The following is an 18,132-nucleotide window of genomic DNA, read 5'->3' on the forward strand; positions in this document are numbered from 1 at the left end:
CGTGTTAGTGAACATTTGTGCTCAGTCACAGTAAAACCCATTGGCCCGTCTTGCGCTTGGAGCGGATCTTTTACACGTGTGGTTCTGTAACGTCAAACATTGGTCATTGGAACATGCGGGATGCCTGAGGTATGCTGATACTCTGAACATCACGTTTCATTGAATTGTATCAAAGGCTCACCTTTGGGACTCTCCTGGTGGTCCAGGGGTTAATATTTCGCCTCCCAAAGCAGAGGGCGCCAGTTCAGTCCCTGGTCTGGGAGGTAAGATCCCACATGCCTCAAGCCAAAACAGTGAAACATAAAACAGAAGCAACATTGTAGCAGGTTCAATAAAGACTTTAAAAATGGTCCACAGCAAAAAAAAAAAAGTTTTTTTTTTTTAAAGTCACCTTTTTTAGTGCTACCTCCTCATAAAGAACTGTCGCGCTCAGATGGTGGGTCAGAGTTCTCCAAAATTTGAATTCTGGTTTCAAAGCTCAAATATTATTATTGGCAACAAATGCTGTGAATTGTTTCCCTTGAAGTGACGGGCTGACTTTGTTCACTTTTGAGGAAATGTCTGCGGGATACCCAAGTGTGAATAATGAGTTTGCCTGTCGGTCATTTTTTCAAATATCAACACTCTCAGCTCTAAGAGTCGCAGCAGCTGCTTTTCTGGAAGAAGTTTAACATTTTGGGTGCACGCCTCGAGAGCCTTGTTTCCCAGCTGTTGCTAGTGGTAAAGAACCTGCCTGCCGATGCAGGAGACAGACAAGAGACGCGGGTTCGATCCCTGGGTGGGGAAGATGCCCTGGAGGAGGGCATGGCAACCCACTCCCAGAGTCTTGCCTGGAGAGTCCCATGGACAGAGGAGCCTGGGGGGCTACAGTCCATGGGGTTGCGAAGCGTCGTACACGACTGAGCTTGACGTGTTCTTCCCATTTTTCCCACGTAATACTGAAAAGCTGTTTATTAAGGGTCGAGATTTGACACAGTACTGGTCGTAAGATTAGAACCTTTTCCTGTGTCACCCACGACATCCTCTAAGGAAATGGCCTTTTTCAAACCATGGATGCGTGGCATTCAGGGTATGGTTGGTGGGGCCGCCTTGTCCACACCGCGTGCCAGGGCTTTTACCTGCCACCCCCGCTGGCAGAGCCTCGCAGCGCACGCCAGCAGGGCGGCACAGGCAGATGGCCCCTCGGCATCACCACGGACGTTTGGGCCTCACCGGCCGCTGGAAAGGGCCCCAGGGAGCCTGGCGGATGGCTGAGCGCTGTGGGGGCCACAGCCCGCAGGAGGGTGCTCTCTTGGAGACACCCCAGGGTGCGCTCACACAGGAGAAGTGCAGGATGAAGCAGTGCCACACGGGGGCGTCGGCCAGGCTTGCCCCAGGGAGCTGTGCCCCTGGGAGCTGTGCCCGGGGCCCGGGGGCCCAGGGTCTTGGGGTCCCGGAGCAGTGGCTCTTTCTGCCTGGGTCCTGCCCCTCGTTTCCTGGCACCGTGAGTTGTTGTTGGGACGTCGGGAGCGTGGGGTGGGTGGCCCTGGCCTGGAATTTGCTGTCCCGTCGGCACAACAGAGCCACACTTGGGTCTCACACGAGGTCAGTGTTCCTCAGGCACCGTGTCAGGTGTGCAGCCAAAGATGTACCTTTTGTAAAACTGAATTTGCAAATTATTTTTAAACGTATTTATTTTTGACTCTGCTGGGTCTCTCTGCTGCTGCCCGGGCTTTTCTGTAGTGGCAGTGAGTGGGGGCCACTCTCTAGCTGCGGCTCCTCGTTGCGGTGGTCTCCCCGTGGTGTGGAGTGAGGGCTTCGGTTGTTGGGACCCATGGGCCCAGCAGCAGCCGCTCCGCGACTCCAGAGCACATGGGCTCTGCCGCTCCTAAACCCCCAGCACTGGGGTCTTCCCACGTCAGGGACTGAACCAGGCCCTCTTGCCTTGGCAGCTGGATTCCTCACCGCTCAGCTATCAGGGAAGCCTTCTGAGATCTAACTTGTAAAAATAATTTGGTAGGGAATTCGCTGGCGATCCAGCAGTTAGGACTCCAGGTTCTTACTGCCGAGGGCCCTCTGTTGGGGAGTTAAGATCCCATGAGCCGTGAGGCCGGAAAAAAGAAGCTGGGCCGTTATTTCTTCCAGTCGTTTCAGGGGTTGTGTCCTTGTGATGCTGCCTTTGGGGATGGTTTTCGTTTAGCTCACCGACAGCAGTCTGAGCCGGTCCGACTGACGGCTGTGTCTCTGCGAAGGACCGCCTTAGGACAGGATGACTGGACGGAGTCCTTGAGTTTTGGGGTGGGCTCTGCGAAGGACCGCCTTAGGACAGGATGACTGGACCGAGTCCTTGAGTTTTGGGGTGGGGAAGGGGTGTTCCCCTGCACTTCCCAGGAGGAAGCTGCTGGAGGGCCCACGCAGCAGCCCCGCCTGCCTGCCCCGGGGCGCGGCGGGTCGGGTCCCCAGCCCAGGCGGCCGCGCCCGTCCTGGCCTGCCTGGGGATTGTTCTTGGGCCTTCGCCAGACTTCTCATTTCACTAACGCTGCGCGCCAGGGCTGCTGGGAGCTTTCACCTCCTGAATTACGGCTTCCATACCTGCCTGCCCTGCAGTCAGGCCATTACTCTCAGATTCATTACTTAGCAGGACGGCCTCTTGGAGTAGAAAGGAACCGTTGCCTTTTATAATTAGTCATTTACATTTTCTTTCCTTGGGGAAGAATCACTCAGTTCTAAGAACTGGTTGCTGGCGTGGAAGTGATGAGAATATTGGGGAAAGTAACTGTTTTATCTCGGAGCTTACTTGTCAGAGAAAAGGCCGGTAGCCTTGTGCTGTAGCGACTCTGGCAAAGGAAGGCCAGGGATGACCAGACCTGTGTCGGGGGACTGGAGGGGATGGGAAGGGCGGGGGTGAGCTCGCTGCGGTGAGTTATCCTGGGAGAGAATAGTCATGGCACACCCCAGGACCCAGAGCCTACACAGAGAGCTCCTAGAGAAGGTTCTGTTCCAACAGGGAGAGAGGCCCGACGACCCTCAGAAGGAGCCAGGACCTTGATCTGTTTTCACTCCCCGCCAAGCTCCGAGGACAGAGGACAAAGGGCCGGTCTGCTGCTTGGGAAAGCAGTGGAGAGGACACCCACGTGGCCCCCACTTGGCCTGTGTTCTTCACATCAGGTGTCTCCACCTGGAAGGGGCAGCAGAGCGGCAGGAAGGGGGTGGAGAGCCGGGCCTGCACCCAGCCCGTGAGTGGACGGTGAGTGGCCGGAGAGTCTGGTCCACGTGAGGCTCTGCTCTCTGCTCTCCGGATGCGCCAGGCTTGGAGACGTGATCTGAGAGCCGCAGTCGAGAAGAGTGAGGGCTCCTGGCAACGTTTTAGAAAGGCTTATTGAATAGACAAGAATGTGTGGGCTCGTGGGCTGCAGCAGGAGATTCATTAAGAATGAATTATTGCATGCCAATTTAAAAAGAAGATTAAGAAAAAAATTCATCTACAGTAGCATCGAAAACAGTGAAATCCACGTTGTTGCCTGGATGAATAGTTCACTCCTGTTAATTACCAGGCAGCGCTGCACCACGTGAATCTGTCAGCTTGTCTACACGTCCTGCAGCTGGCGGGAGCCGAGGCTGCTGCTTCTCTTTGTCTGCCAGGAAAGGAATTTCCTCGAGCGCTCGTGTGCAATCCTCTGGTTGATGTGTACTGTTTCTCTTGGGAGAGTTCCTAGGTGTGGACTTGCTGGGTCATGGCACAGAGCTATACTAAGTTCTATGAAAAACATCCAGACCTTTCCCCCAGGTTGGTTGTGCTGCGTCACACACCCGTCAGAAGTGCGGCCTGGCTGCTGCACGTCCGCACCAGCTTAGCCTGTCCCTGCTTTTATCTGTACTGGAGAGCAGTCCTCTGCGTGTGCGCGTGTGTGTTTATCTATACCATTGGGCTGCACCCCGCAGGCCTACAAGGCCCTGTGTGTGCCCAGCTTCAAGACCAAAGAAAAGCCCAGAGTCAGTGACAGAGACAGCAATGGTTTAATGGATGAGGGACCTTACACGTCTGAAACAAGGTCCTGGAGTGACCTCCATGGGTGGTGGGCGGGACGTGGAGGCGCTTTTTTGTTCCCAGAGGAAAGGGAGTTTGCCACTATGAGGGAATCAGGTTGCCTTTTTATGCTGTTCATGGAGTTCTTATGACAAGGACACTGGAGTGCTTTTGCCGTTTCTTCCTCCAGCGGACCACGCTTTGTCAGATCTGCTGTGGCCCATCCATCTTGAGTGGCCCCACACAGCACAGCTTATAGCTTCACTGAGTTAGGGAAGCCCCTTCCCCGCGATACGGCTGTGATCAGCTTTGGCCACCTGATGCAAAGAGCTGTTGTTCAGTTGCTCAGTTGTGTTCGACTCTTTGTGATCCCCGGACTGCAGCACGCCAGGCTCCCTTGTCCTTCACCATCTCCCGGAGCTTGCTCACACTCATGTCCACTGAGTCGGTGATGCCATCCAACCATCTCATCCTCTGTCGTCCCCTTCTCCTCCTGCCTTCTTTCTTTCCCAGCCTCAGGGTCTTTTCCAGTGAGTCAGCTCTTCCCATCAGGTGGCCAAAGTATTGGAGCTTCAGCTTCAGCATCAGTCCTTCCCATGAATAGTCAGGACTGATTTCCTTTAGGATGGACCGGTTGGATCTCCTTGCAGTCCAAGGGACTCTCAGGAGTCTTCTCCAACACCACTCATTGGAAAAGACCGTGATGCTGCGAAAGATTGAGGGCAGGAGGATAAGAGGGCAGCAGAGGATGAAACGGCTGGATGGCATCACTGACTCAGTGGCCATACATTTGAGCAAAGTCTGGGAGACAGTGAAGGACAGGGGAGCCTGGTGTGCTGCAGCCCATGGGGTTGCAAAGAGTTGGACACAATTTAGCCAATAAAGAACAGCAAAGTCAGGCTGGCTCATTAGTTATCCGGGAAACCCACTGAGGGGCAGACCCCTCACTGCCCCTTTGATAAGAACAGCCACGAGCTGGAGGCCAGGGCAGGTGCGTAGGAAGGAAGCTCAGTCAGTAGCCCAGGGGTAGGTGAAGCAGGCACTGGTCAGGTAGGGGGTGGACAGAGAGCGAGAGAATGGCCATCTCGAGTGGCCTGACTATACAGTATCTCTACTTCTATATATGGAGAGAGGGTATGAGAATATTTTTCCCAAGTTTGTGGCTTGTCAGTATATTTTTTAACAATTTCTTCTGCTGAGCAGAGAATTTTAATTTTGATGACTTCTAATTTATTATTATTGTTTTTTGTGATAATGATTTTCTGCGTCCTAACTAAAAATCCTTTTCCTACCCCTAGCATGCCAGGATATTCTCCTGTGTTTTTCTTCTAGAAACTAACATTTTATTAATTTTTTTGGAAACTGTAATTTTAGTTTCTACTTTTGGGTCCGTCATTGAGCTTGACTTAATTTTTCTGTATGGTGTGAGGAAGGCACCATGGCTCATTTTTTAAATACAGGTTTCGTAGTTAATAACAGCTCCATTTGTTAAGAACAGTTTTGTTTTGTCTCCAGAATACACTGCTTTGGCGCCTTTTCTGAAAATCAAATGACTGTTTAAGTGTATGTCTATTTTTGGACACTCGGTCATGTTTCATTGATCTGTTAATGGAGTGTTAATGCTGGTGCCTACTGTCTTAACCTCTGTAGCTTTTCTTGGAGTTGGGTAGGGTAAGACCTCCTAGTGTGTTCTTTTTTTAAAAAATTGTCTTGAGTATTTTTAGGTCTTTGAATTTTTATGTAAAGTTTGTAATTAGCCATTTCCTACACAAAAAGCCTTGGAAAAAGTCTTAGGGCCTGGGATTTTTGAATGGGATTATATTTTTAATCTATGTGTTAGTTTTCCCAGAATTAACAGCATTAGCCATGTTGATTTCGGAGAAGGCAATGGCACCCCACTCCAGTACTCTTGCCTGGAAAATCCCACGGACGAAGGAGCCTGGTAGGCTGCAGTCCATGGGGTCTCGAAGAGTCGGACACAACTGATCGACTTCACTTTCACTTTCCTGCATTGGAGAAGGAAATGGCACCCCACTCCAGTGTTCTTGCCTGGAGAATCCCAGGGACGGGGGAGCCTGGTGGGCTGCCGTCTCTGGGGTCGCACAGAGTCGGACACGACTGAAGCGACTTAGCAGCAGCAGTAGCAGTCGTGTTGATTATTCTAGTCCATAAGCATGGCGTATTTTAAAATCTATTTAAATGTTTCTAACTTACCCCCATAAACATTTTGTACTTTTCAGTGTAGGGGGTTTTCTAATCTTTTCTTAAATTTATTTCTAGATAGGTTTTTATTTTTGATAGTCCTTTAAATAGTATAGCTTTCTTTGTAAATTTCTTAAATTTTTATTGATGGTTTATACAGATACAATTGAGTTTTGTAAACTGACAGTTTTCCAGTTCCTACTGTATAACACATTACTCCAAAACTTGCTGCCTAAAGCGTGTGTTTTGTCTCCCTCGCAGACTCTGTGGGTCGGTTTCAGCCAGCGTGCACCTCGAGCTGCCGTCCATGCCCCTCGGTGCCTGGCGCCCCTGTGGGATGCCGTGAAGGCTGGTGCAGGTTGCTGCCTGGGGACTGGAATCAGCTGCAGTCTCACTCTCTTACGTGTGTGTTGCCCAGGCTTGGGTGACCCCAAGACTGAGACTGTAGTTGAGCTGCCCACTGTGGCCCTCCCTGTGTGGCTTAACGTTCTCAAGGCACAGTGGCCTCGGGAAAGGCAAACTTCTGATGTGATGGCTCAAGACACCCAGTAAGACTTCCAGAAAGCAAGGTGTAAGTTGCACAAGCCTACCCAGATTCAAAGAGAGGGAAATTAGACTTCATCTCTTGATGTAGGAGTGGCCTGATCACATCATAAAAGAACATTTGGTTTAAGAGAGACTGTGTGGCCACTTTTGGAAAATGTAGTATACCGCACCTTGCTTCTGGTGATCTTGATAAATTTACCTATTAGTTCCAGGAGCTTTTTGGTGGGTGCCTTAGGATTTTTTAAGTGCACAAGGGTGTCACCTGCAGACTTCTTCTTCTTTTTTTTTTTTTTTAATTTTATTTTATTTTTAAACTTTACATAATTGTATTAGTTTTGCCAAATATCAAAATGAATCCGCCACAGGTATACATGTGTTCCCCATCCTGAACCCTCCTCCCTCCTCCCTCCCCATACCATCCCTCTGGGTCATCCCAGTGCACTAGCCCCAAGCATCCAGTATCGTGCATCGAACCTGGACTGGCAACTTGTTTCTTACATGATATTTTATATGTTTCAATGTCGTTCTCCCAAATCTTCCCACCCTCTCCCTCTCCCACAGAGTCCATAAGACTGTTCTATAATTGATATATATGGCTTTTATTTTCTCTTCTTGCCTTATTGCATTGTCAAGGGCCTCAAGTACGATGTTGAATGGAAGTGATGAGAGGAGACATTTTTAGGTACATATATATGTAGGATGATTATGCTTTCTTGGTGAGTTTGTGTGTTTATTGTTATGAAATATTCCTCTTTTTCTGATATTTCTTCTGTCCTGGGTCCAGTTCATCTGATACTAAAATAGGGATCCCGTCTCCCTTAGGATTAGTATTTCCTGGGTTTATCTTTTCCCATCTCTTTGCTTTTAATCTGTATCATCCTATTTAAAGCACATTTCTTGTGGATAGCTTATAGCTGGATTTTGCTTTCCTGCCCTTTTAATGTGTGTTTAGTTCATGGACATTCATGGAATTATTTATGTGGCTGGAGTTTAGGCTGCCATTTTGCTATTTATTTTCTATTAATTTCACCTTATTCCCTCCCTTTTTCCTATTTCTTTTGGATGCATCACAAACTTTTTAAATTAACGGAATTTGAGCACCAAAGAATTGATGCTTTTGAACTGTGGTGTTGGAGAAGACTCTTGAGAGTCCCTTGGACTGCAAGGAGATCCAACCAGTCCATTCTGAAGGAGATCAGCCCTGGGATTTCTTTGGAAGGAATGATGCTAAAGCTGAAACTCCAGTACTTTGGCCACCTCATGTGAAGAGTTGACTCATTGGAAAAGACTCTGATGCTGGGAGGGATTGGGGGCAGGAGGAGAAGGGGACGACAGAGGATGAGATGGCTGGATGGCATCACTGACTCCATGGACGTGAGTCTGAGTGAACTCTGGGAGTTGGTGATGGACAGGGAGCCCTGGCGTGCTGCGATTCATAGGGTCGCAAAGAGTCGGACGCGACTGAGTGACTGATCTGATCTGATCTGATTGTAGAACTATTTACAGAAATATTGAGCAGAAAGTACAGAGTTTGATATACTCTGTTGTTACCTCCACAGAGACACACAGTTGCTCCTGTTATTAACATCTTGCTTTAGTGTGGTGGATTTGTTATAACTGATGAGCTGTTATTGGTATATTCAATTCAGTTCAGTTCAGTCACTCAGTCGTGTCCGACTCTTTGCGACCCCATGAATTGCAGCATGCCAGGCCTCCCTGTCCATCACAATCTCCCAGAGTTCACTCAGACCCACGTCCATCGAGTCGGTGATGCCATCCAGCCATCTCATCCTCTGTCGTCCCCTTCTCCTCCTGCCCCCAATCCCTCCCAGCATCAGAGTCTTTTCCAATGAGTCAACTCTTTGCATGAGGTGGCCAAAGTACTGGAGTTTCAGCTTTAGCATCATTCCTTCCCAAGAAATCCCAGGGCTGATCTTCAAAATGGACTGGTTGGATCTCCTTGCAGTCCAAGGGACTCTCAAGAGTCTTCTCCAACACCACAGTTCAAAAGCATCAATTCTTCGGTGCTCAGCTGTCTTCACAGTCCAACTCGCACATCCATACATGACCACTGGAAAAACCATAGCCTTGACTAGATGGACCTTTGTAGGCAATGCAATGTCTCTGCTTTTCAATATGCTGTCTAGGTTGGTCATAACTTTTCTTCCAAGGAGTAAGCGTCTTTTAATTTCATGGCTGCAGTCACCATCTGCGGTGATTTTGGAGCCCAGAAAAATAAAGTCTGACACTGTTTCCACTATTTCCCCATCTATTTCCCATGAAGTGATGGGACCAGATGCCATGATCTTTGTTTTCTGAATGTTGAGCTTTAAGCCAACTTTTTCACTCTCCTCTTTCACTTTCATCAAGAGGCTTTTTAGTTCCTCTTCACTTTCTGCCATGAGGGTGGTGTCATCTGCATATCTGAGGTTATTGATATTTCTCCCGGCAATCTTGATTCCAGCTTGTGCTTCTTCCAGCCCAGCGTTTCTCATGATGTGCTCTACATAGGAGTTAAATAAGCAGGGTGACAAGATACAGCCTTGACGTACTCCTTTTCCTATTTGGAACCAGTCTGTTGTTCCATGTCCAGTTCTAACTGTTGCTTCCTGATCTGCGTATAGGTTTCTCAAGAGGCAGGGCAGGTGGTCTGGTATTCCTATCTCTTTCAGAATTTTCCACAGTTTATTGTGATCCACACAGTCAAAGGCTTTGGCATAGTCAATAAAGCAGAAATAGATGTTTTTCTGGAACTGTCTTCCTTTTTCGATGATCCAGCAGATGTTGGCAATTTGATCTCTGGTTCCTCTGCCTTTTCTAAAACCAGCTTGAACATCTGGAAGTTAAAAAATTGGTATATTACTATTAACTAAAGTTCACAGTTGATATTGGGGTTCCCTCTCTATGCTGTACATTCTGTGGGTTTGGCCAAATGTATAAGGAGTTATGGGGCTTCCCTACTGGCTCAGTCCATAAAGAATCTGCGTATAATGTAGGACACTGTCTGCAATGCAGGAGACCTGAGTTCAGTCGCTGGGTTGGGAAGATCCCCTGGAGAAGGAAATGGCAACCCACTCCAGTGTTCTTGTCTGGAAAGTCCCATGCACCGAGGAGCCTGGCGGCTACAGTCCCTGGGGCTGCAAAGAGTCGGACACGACTTAGTGACTAAACCACCACCACCATCCGTCCACTGTTGCGGTGTCGTCTAGAGTAGGTCACTGCTCTAAAAGTCCCTGCCTTTCAAGGAAAGTTCATCCTTTCCTCTCCTAGAACCCGTGACAGCCAGTGGTCTGCTCACCATCTCCACAGTTTTGCCTCTTCCGGAGTGTCATTTCCTTGGAACCACCCAGCTCCAGGATCCCTTCCCCTCAGGGACCCTTTCTTGTTATTGTTTTCAGTCTAGCTTTTTGGCAGTCTCTCCTCTCCCCACCCTCTGTTAGTGGATACTCCTTACAGCTCAGGTCTATAACTTATCTGGACTTCCTTCAAATACTATTGCACCAGCTACCGTTGCTGGCCGGCCTGTGTCCCCAAACAGGCGTTCAGCTTGTCCCCGTTTTCTGAGCAGTTTACAGGGGGAGCCCCAAGCCGCTCTGCCAGGGCTGGGGGGAGCCTTCCGCCCTCGCCACGTCCCATGACCTATGGCCCCAGGGAACCTGTGGAATGGGTGGGCAGGAGGGCTCACACGTGGTGTGGATGCTGCCCAGCTTCTTTTAGATACGCCCCCAGTGCCTTGTGAAGGAGGCTTCCTGCTTCCAATTAGGCTCGCTGGTGGGAAGAGTTGGCCTGATAAATTTTTATAGCGCCCTCCCGCCTGAAAAGGGCTTCCCAGGTAGCTCAGTTGGTAAAGAATCTGCCTGGATTCTTTATCAGTACAGGAGAGCCAGGTTCGATCCCTGGGTTGGGAAGATCCCATGGAGAAGGGAATGGCAACCCACTCCAGTATCCTTGCCTGGGAAATCCCATGGACAGGGAGCCTGGTGGGCTACAGTCCATGGGGTCACAAAGAGTCAGGCACGACTGAGCGACTCAGGCTTGCGCTTTCCTTCCCCCCGAGCAGCATGCCGTGGAGCTCTCTCCTCGTCCTTCTCCTCCCGTCTCCCCAGAGACCGTGGCGGGGACGTGGAGGGCGTGCGTGTGATTGCAGCCTCTTTACTTGGAGGGACAGCTGGTGCGATGGACGACACGCTCAGGGTTCAGCGTGAGTTCCGCAGCCCGCAGTGCCAGCCAGACACGTGCAATGAACGAGCTAGGAGCAGTGATCCCGAAGGCCTCCGTTGACGTTCACGAAACCAGCCAGTGCAGCTCGCTGAACGCACGCAGTCTGGACGGGCTGGGTTGACTGCGCCTCCGGGAGGGCGCTTCCGCCATCACTGGGCCCAGGGTCTTCGGTCAGGTGATGGCGTCTCGCGTCCTCTCTGGCCTCTTCTGTTAGGCTCACCTTGGCAGCCAGAGTCACCTTTTCCAAATGCAGATCTCATGACTGCGGTGGCTCCTCTTTCCATGTCGTTCGCTTCATCCTGTAGCTTTGCTGGGGTCTCACCCTTGGCTCCCCACGTGGCCTTCCTGCCTTGAGGTGGTCTTCTCCCATCAAGCCTGGCTTCCTCGGGGCCCCTCCCACCACACTGGCCTTCACTTCCTGCGTGGAGTGAGCCTGGCCCCCCACAGCTGCCCTGGCCCCCTGTTCTCTGCATCTCGGCCCAGGCCTCCCGTTCTCAGTGTGTCCTTGGGTCAGGCCCCTGTTCTGTGCTCTGACCTCAGGGCTCCCCCGGTCATGGTGAGCCCCCGTGTGCGTCTGCGTGGCCTGCGTGATGAATGTTTGCTTGACGACCAGACCATCATCTCTGAACACAAGTCCCGTGTTGATTTTCCTGCCCGACTGTGTTGGGGACCCAGGACCGCCCCCAGGTTCTGGGACTCCAGCACAACAGCCACGATTCCTCCCAATCACGTGTGTAGGGTGCACGGGCCAAGGGAAAAGGCCAGAGGGACCCAGGTGCGAGCTGCCAGGAGTCCTGTCCCTGGGGAGTCACTGGAGATGCTTAACTCCCGAGCCACGAGTTGGCCCCGTCTCCCAGGAGCTTGTGAGAAACGCCACACCCGGGACGTCCCTGGGGTTCCCTCCAGGGCGGGGGACGCAGGTCGGTCCCTGGTTGGGGAAGCAGGACCTCACGTGCCCTGGGCAACCAAGCCCGTGTGCTGCAAGACCCAGCACGGCCAAAATGAGAACACGACGACGACGAAGCCACGCCTGCGGCCTGACTGGGAGCTGCTGCCGCCGGCACCGCTGCTGGCACGGAGCAGCAGGAGAACCGGCGTGCAGCACGAAGACGGTGCTCCGCGGCGCGGCGAGCCGTTCTCCCTGGCGCAGGACAGGTGGGGGCTCCCGAAATCCTGGTCCCAGGCACCCCCCGGCGAGCGCCGACCGTGCACACGGGCCAGTCTCAGGACGGCAGCCTCAGCCCTACTTCTCTGAGCCCTGCAGGAGGCCCTCGGGCGGGTGTGTCACACTCAGGGAGGAGCGCCCGTCCGCCCTGGGCCGGTCTTGGGTGGATCGATGCCTTCGCTGCGCTCACTGGCTCACAGGAGGCCCTCGAGCAGGTGTGCCGCACCCAGCGAGGAGCGCCCGCCCGCCCTGGGCCGGTCTTGGGTTGATCGATGCCGTCGCTGCGCTCACTGGCTCACAGGGGACCCGAAACGGGGCCTGGTGTCTTGAGGTGTTCGGACGCAGGTCCAGGGTGTGTGAGACGGGCGGGCTTGCTTTCCCCTTGGAAGGGCGCTTTCCCGCAGAGAGACTGGCCGGGAAGGGCTGTGGGACGCGCTGAGGGCCCGCATCTCTGGTCCGGCACAGCCCCTTGTACCAGGGGTGAGGGGTCTCTGTCCTCCGAGTGCTGGGTCCTCCCCCTCAGCCAACATGAGTGAGCCTTCCCGCTCTTGTCCAAGATGCTCCTTCAGGAGGATTTAGTCCTCCTTTCCTCTGAAGAGCACAGAAATGCTGTTGGTTACTGCCGAAGTGTGAGGCAAGCCCAGTGTGCGTGCTAGGATTTTTTTTTTTCCTGCTGATTCGGACTCTACCTTCTGTAAAAACACTTCCCAGAAGGTCATTATATTTCTTCAGACCCTCCTTCCTTCCCTCCCTCTGAGCAATAAGTTTTCTATATTCTTCTATCATTCTTTAAAGACCCAGAATCAAATCTCGGCTTGCAGAGGTGTGCCTGTTTGCTTTTCATGGAGTGTTATCCATATTATTACTGTGAATATTCGTATAAATACAGAGTATTCTCACTTGCTTCCTATTTTGCCTGCAGATACTTCCTGTTTCTCAGCAGATACGTTCTGTGCTGGGCATGTGTGCGGGCGAGGGCGGGGGTGTGGATGGGATGCTGGGGGCGGTGCTCCCCCTTCATCCAGAAGGACCCGAGGTCTTGTCAGAGGCTGGAGGAGCCTGCTGGGCGGCCTCGGGGCCGGGTGCCCCTCCTGGGAGGCTGCTGCGGGCACCTCATGCCCTCTGGCTCCGCCTCCGGCCCTGGAATGTCCATGGTGTGTCCTTCAGAGGCTTCCTGGCTGCCGAGGGCACGGTCCTCAGCTTGGACCCCTCGGCTGACCCACTGTGCCCGACCTGCGGTGGGTCTTCTCTGCCCCCGCGCCCACCCCCTGCCTAAGCCCAGACCCCGAGGCCTCATCTGCCAGCCTTCTCGGGACCTTCGTGACGCAGGTGTTTTTCTTTTTTTAAGACTCTGAGGTGTCATTCTTTTCTTACTATTTGGATTTTCAAGAGAACTCATCTCCCCTCCCTGGGTTTTGAACAAATTGAGAAATAAAACGAAATAGTGGCAGATGGAGACCAAAGAATAATTTTTATTTCTTCTAAATGAGAAGCTTGAAGTCCTATCTTAGTGTGAGAGCCAAATAAACTGGTGCACTGAATGTGGGGGTCATTCAGGCTGACCCTCCGTGTCGGAGCTGGCCTTGGGCCCCCGCAGGGCCCCCTGTGTGCGGCAGAGCCGTGCAGGGGAGCGGCCTTGCTGGGGGAGCGGCCAGTTCCGAGAGCTGGGCGGAGGGCTGGGCCTGCTGGCGGTCTTGACTCTCGGAGTCGCGGGTGGTCAGTCGCCTTTTTGGGGCCAGTGTTTCTGGGGATGGAGAACGGGCAGGGGGGCACCGGCTGGATTCCCTCCGCCTGGAAGCCCAGCCCAGGTTTGAGGGCTGCTGCCCCTGGTTCCTGCAGCTGGCTTTCTGCATAACCATTAGGTTCCTGCTGAGCCAGGGACGTGGTGCCCCCTTGGAGCCCACCACCCCTAGGAACATGCCAGCCCTCAGTGGAAACCCCGCTCCTCTGAGTATTCTCCTGGGTCCGCGGGGAGGGGGCGTCCGAGCCTGGTTCCCATGGCTTTGGGGCATGTCAGACCTGAGCAGTAATGCAGTAGTCTGCAAGGCCTCTGCCTGAGGCTGCAGAACCGCTCGTAGGTTATTTCTCATCCTTAAATACTTCCAGCCTGACTGCTTCCCCCGGCTCATCGGAGATGCTGCCGTGAGGTGAGACGACAGCGTGGAAGCTTCCAGCTACCCAGCGTGTCCCGAATTCAAGTGTAAATCTCTGTCACTGAAGTTCCGGAGAGAAATCAAGTCTTTAAGGGCTAACCCTGCAAGTTCAAGTCCAAAACCAGAATTCCTCTGCCCGTGAATGTTCAGCCACATGACAGCTCGGGCTGCGTGCCGCTGCCTGTCTCTGCCAGAGGGGCGGCTGAGGGTCTCCCTGGGACGCGCGCAGGCCTTTCAGGGCCCGGTGCTCCTGTCCACTCAGCACCGGTCTGTGACAGCCCTCCCTTCCCCAGACTTCAGTGTAGCGAGACCCACCAGCTTGTCTACAAAGCATGTGCTTCCAGGCCTGTGGGGCAGCCGCCCCGGGAGCGCCTCCCGCCGCGTGGAGCCAAGCAGAGCGCACGCGGGACCTTGGTGCCTCCCGCTGGAGTTGTCCTCGTGGAGACGTGACAGCCTGGGATCCAGGGCCTGTCACTTGAAATCCACGCGGGAGAAACCGCAGTAGAAGTTAGGTCTGAGTCTGCTCGTTTTCCATTTCTGTGGGGAAAAGATTGTGGTTGCCTTGTAGGCATTTTTAGTTTCGTCTCGTAGCGGCCGCAGCTCCTGCTCTCGTCAGGAAGGATGTGTGTGTGTATGTGTGTTTGTGCCCGTGTGTGTTTACACATGCTTGTGTGTCTGCACGTATGAGTGTGTGCATGTGTATGTGTTTGTGCCCATGTTTGTGCATGTGTGTGTGTGCCTCTGTGTGACTGTGTGCCTATGTGTGTACACATACTTGTGTGCGTGTGTGTGCATATGAGTGTGTATGTGTGTGTGCCCATGTGTGTACACACGCTTATGTTTGCACATGTGTAGGAGTGTGTTTGTGTGTGTATGTGCCTGTGTGTGAGTACTCATGCTTGTCTGCGCATATGAGTGTGTGTGTGCCGTGTGTGCACATGCTTGTGTGTGTATGTGTGTGTTTGTGCCCGTGTGTGTTTACACATGCTTGTGTATTCATGTGTGTAAATGTGTGTGTGCCCATGTGTGTACACATGCTTGTGTGTATGAGTGTGTGTGTGTGTGTGTGCCCCTGTGTGAGTACTCATGCTTGTCTGTGTGCGTGTGCGTGTGTGTGCACATGCTTGTGTGTACGTGTGTGCATGTGTATGACTGTGTGCCTGTGTGTGTGTGTGCACGTGCTTGTGTGTACGTGTGTGCATGTGTATGACTGTGTGGCCGTGTGTGTGTGTGCACGTGTGTGTGTACACATGCTTGTGTGTGTGTGTGCCTGTGTGTGTGTGCACGTGCTTGTGTGTGTGTGTGTACACATGCTTGTGTGTGTGTGTGCCTGTGTGTGTGTGCACGTGCTTGTGTGTGTGTGTGTGTGCCCATGTGTGTTTACACATGCTTGTGTATTCATGTGTGTGTGTGTGCCCATGTGTGTACACATGCTTGTGTGTATGAGTGTGTGTGTGTGTGCACCCATGTTTGTGCATGTGTGCGTGTGTGCGTGTGTATGAGTGTTTGTGTGTATGTGTGTGTGCCCATGTGTGTATATATGTTGGTGTGTCTGCACATGTGTAGGAGTGTGTATGTGCCCATGTGTGAGTACTTATGCTTGTCTGTGTGCATGTGCGTGTGTGTGTGCCTGTGTGTGCACATGCTGTGTGTACGTGTGTGCATGTGTATGACTGTGTGGCCGTGTGTGTGTGTGCCTGTGTGTGTGTGCACCTGCTTGTGTGTGTGTGTGTGCATGTGTATGACTGTGTGGCCGTGTGTGTGTGTGCCTGTGTGTGTGTGTGTGCCTGTGTGTGTGTGCACGTGCTTGTGTGCACACGCACATTAAGCCCAGAGAGTGCTGACAGTGCAGGAGCCCCTGAGTGCCACATCTGGCTGCTCAGCCTCAAGCGTCACTGCCGGCGTGAAGGTCGTCCTCTCCTGGCTACGTCTCCTGGAGCCGCCCCCACCACAGATCCCGGGGCAGGGGGTGCAGGGGTGCTGTTCCCACGCCCCCGTCCCCTTCCACCCACGTCTCCCTGAGGACAAGCTGTCCTCTCCCAGCACCAGCCCAGTGCACACCTGCCTGAACCAGCAGGCCCCACTCACTCACTCACATTCAAGGACCCACAGGCGCAGCGCCTTGTGCTTGAAACCACACGGATTTGTCATTTCACAGTCGTGGAGGTCGTGTACAGTAGTCATGTACGGACGTGAGAGTTGGACCATGAAGAAGGCTGAGCACCGAAGAGCTGATGCTTTCGAATTATAGTGTTGGAGAAGACTCTCGAGAGTGCCTTGGACAGCAAGGAGATGAAACCAGTCCATCCTAAAGGAAATCAGTCCTGGGTGTTCATTGGAAGGACTGATGCTGAAGCTGAAGCTCCAGTGCTTCGGCCACATGATACGAAGAGCTGACTTATTGGAAAAGACCCTGATGCAGGGAAAGATTGGGGGCAGGAGGAGAAGGGGCAGCAGAGGATGAGACGGTTGGATGGCATCACCGACTCAGTGGACATGGGTTTGAGCACAGTCTGGGTGATGGTGAAGGACGGAGGAGCCTGGTATGCTGCAGTCCACGGGGTCACAAAGAGTTGGAAGCCATTTAGTGCTTGAATGACAACAGCAAGTCCTGGAGGTCAGAATGCGGACAGGGGTCAGGGCCTGCGGCCGGGGCCTGGGGCCGGGGCGGGGCAAGTTGTGCATCAAGGTGTGGGCCAGGCCATGTCCTTCGTGGGCCTCCAGGGACGAGCTGCTCCCTGGCCTCTATCCAGCCTGCTTTGCTGGTCTGCTGGCCCCTACGTCCGTCCTCCAAGTGGGGACCAGTGTCCTCACTGCTCTGATGCTGACTCTCCTGCTGCCATGTCCGAGGGCCTGGCCACACCGGGCCCACCTGGGTGGGCTGGTTGGTTGATTAGCAGCCTTCACCACCCGCACCCCCACCTTGCTGGGAACCAGGCCCTGGGGATTTGGTGGGCTCACTACCCCACCTCCCGCAACCACCGAGAGCAAGTCTGTCACTGCAGGAGTGCAGTTGAAAGCCTCGCCCTGAGACGGTCCCTGAGCCTGAGCTGAGGCTCCTGAGCGCTAGCCTGTGGGGTGCCCCGGGCAGGACGTGCTAGGTGCCACCCTCCAGCCCCGCTGACATGCGCTCCGGTCGTGGCAGTGGGGGCACTGGGCCTTCTGTTCCTGAAGCCTTGGCACGTGCCACTGCCTCCTTGAAGCCTCAGAGCAGTCCCGCGGGCAGGGCTCACTCTCACGTCACAGATGGTGCAGCTGCAGCCGGAGAGGAGCTGCTCCTTGCTAAGGTCACACAGCACCTAAGGCGTGGAGCCGGGCTCCCACTCCAGGTCGGCCCGACTGGAGACCCCTCCCCCACTGCCCACTGGCCGCGCTGGTTTTCCTGTCTTAGTTTATGGAACTCTTCACCTGAGTGCCTGAGACTGAAGCCCCCTGGTCCATCGTGCTCACACCGTGACCGTGTCCTCAGCCCTCGGATGGGAGGCCTGACGGCAGTAGTGCCTGACGGCAGTAGTGCCTGACGCCGGTAGCGCCGGGCAGGTCCTGGGTTCCCATCGTGACGTGGGGAGGCTTCCGAGCTCGCCTCCGGCTCACCTGCGCGCGGGTGGTGTGACGCAGCCTCCTGCTCTGTGCGTTGCTCACTTTGTGAATTCGTCCTCTTGTCGAACTGTCCGCCTTCGTCCCCACTGCCTGTTCCCCTTTGGAAAGCCGGTTTTATCCCCCACGCCTATGAAACTCCCTGTTATTTTCCCCTCAGGACAACTACACGTTCGCCCAACCCGGGATTCAGATGAAAGTGAAGATGTTGGAAGAGCTGGTGAGCCGCATTGATGGTAAGC

At 53.3% G+C, this 18,132-nt stretch overlaps 1 protein-coding gene across 2 annotated transcripts in view; it reads left to right on the plus strand.

Annotated features, from left to right (window-relative positions):
• TBC1D22A (TBC1 domain family member 22A) overlaps positions 1-18,132 on the plus strand; it is a 260,368-nt gene that overhangs the window by 163,409 nt on the left and 78,827 nt on the right. For both annotated transcript variants that reach the window (XM_070790591.1, XM_019961997.2), the window contains exon 10: positions 18,051-18,126. In XM_070790591.1, the coding sequence (XP_070646692.1) occupies positions 18,051-18,126 (76 nt within the window). The remainder of the gene's footprint in view (positions 1-18,050; positions 18,127-18,132) is intronic.

The sequence above is a fragment of the Bos indicus genome, chromosome 5 (assembly GCF_029378745.1).
Source record: "Bos indicus isolate NIAB-ARS_2022 breed Sahiwal x Tharparkar chromosome 5, NIAB-ARS_B.indTharparkar_mat_pri_1.0, whole genome shotgun sequence".
In the NCBI taxonomy this organism is placed as follows: Eukaryota; Metazoa; Chordata; class Mammalia; order Artiodactyla; family Bovidae; genus Bos; species Bos indicus.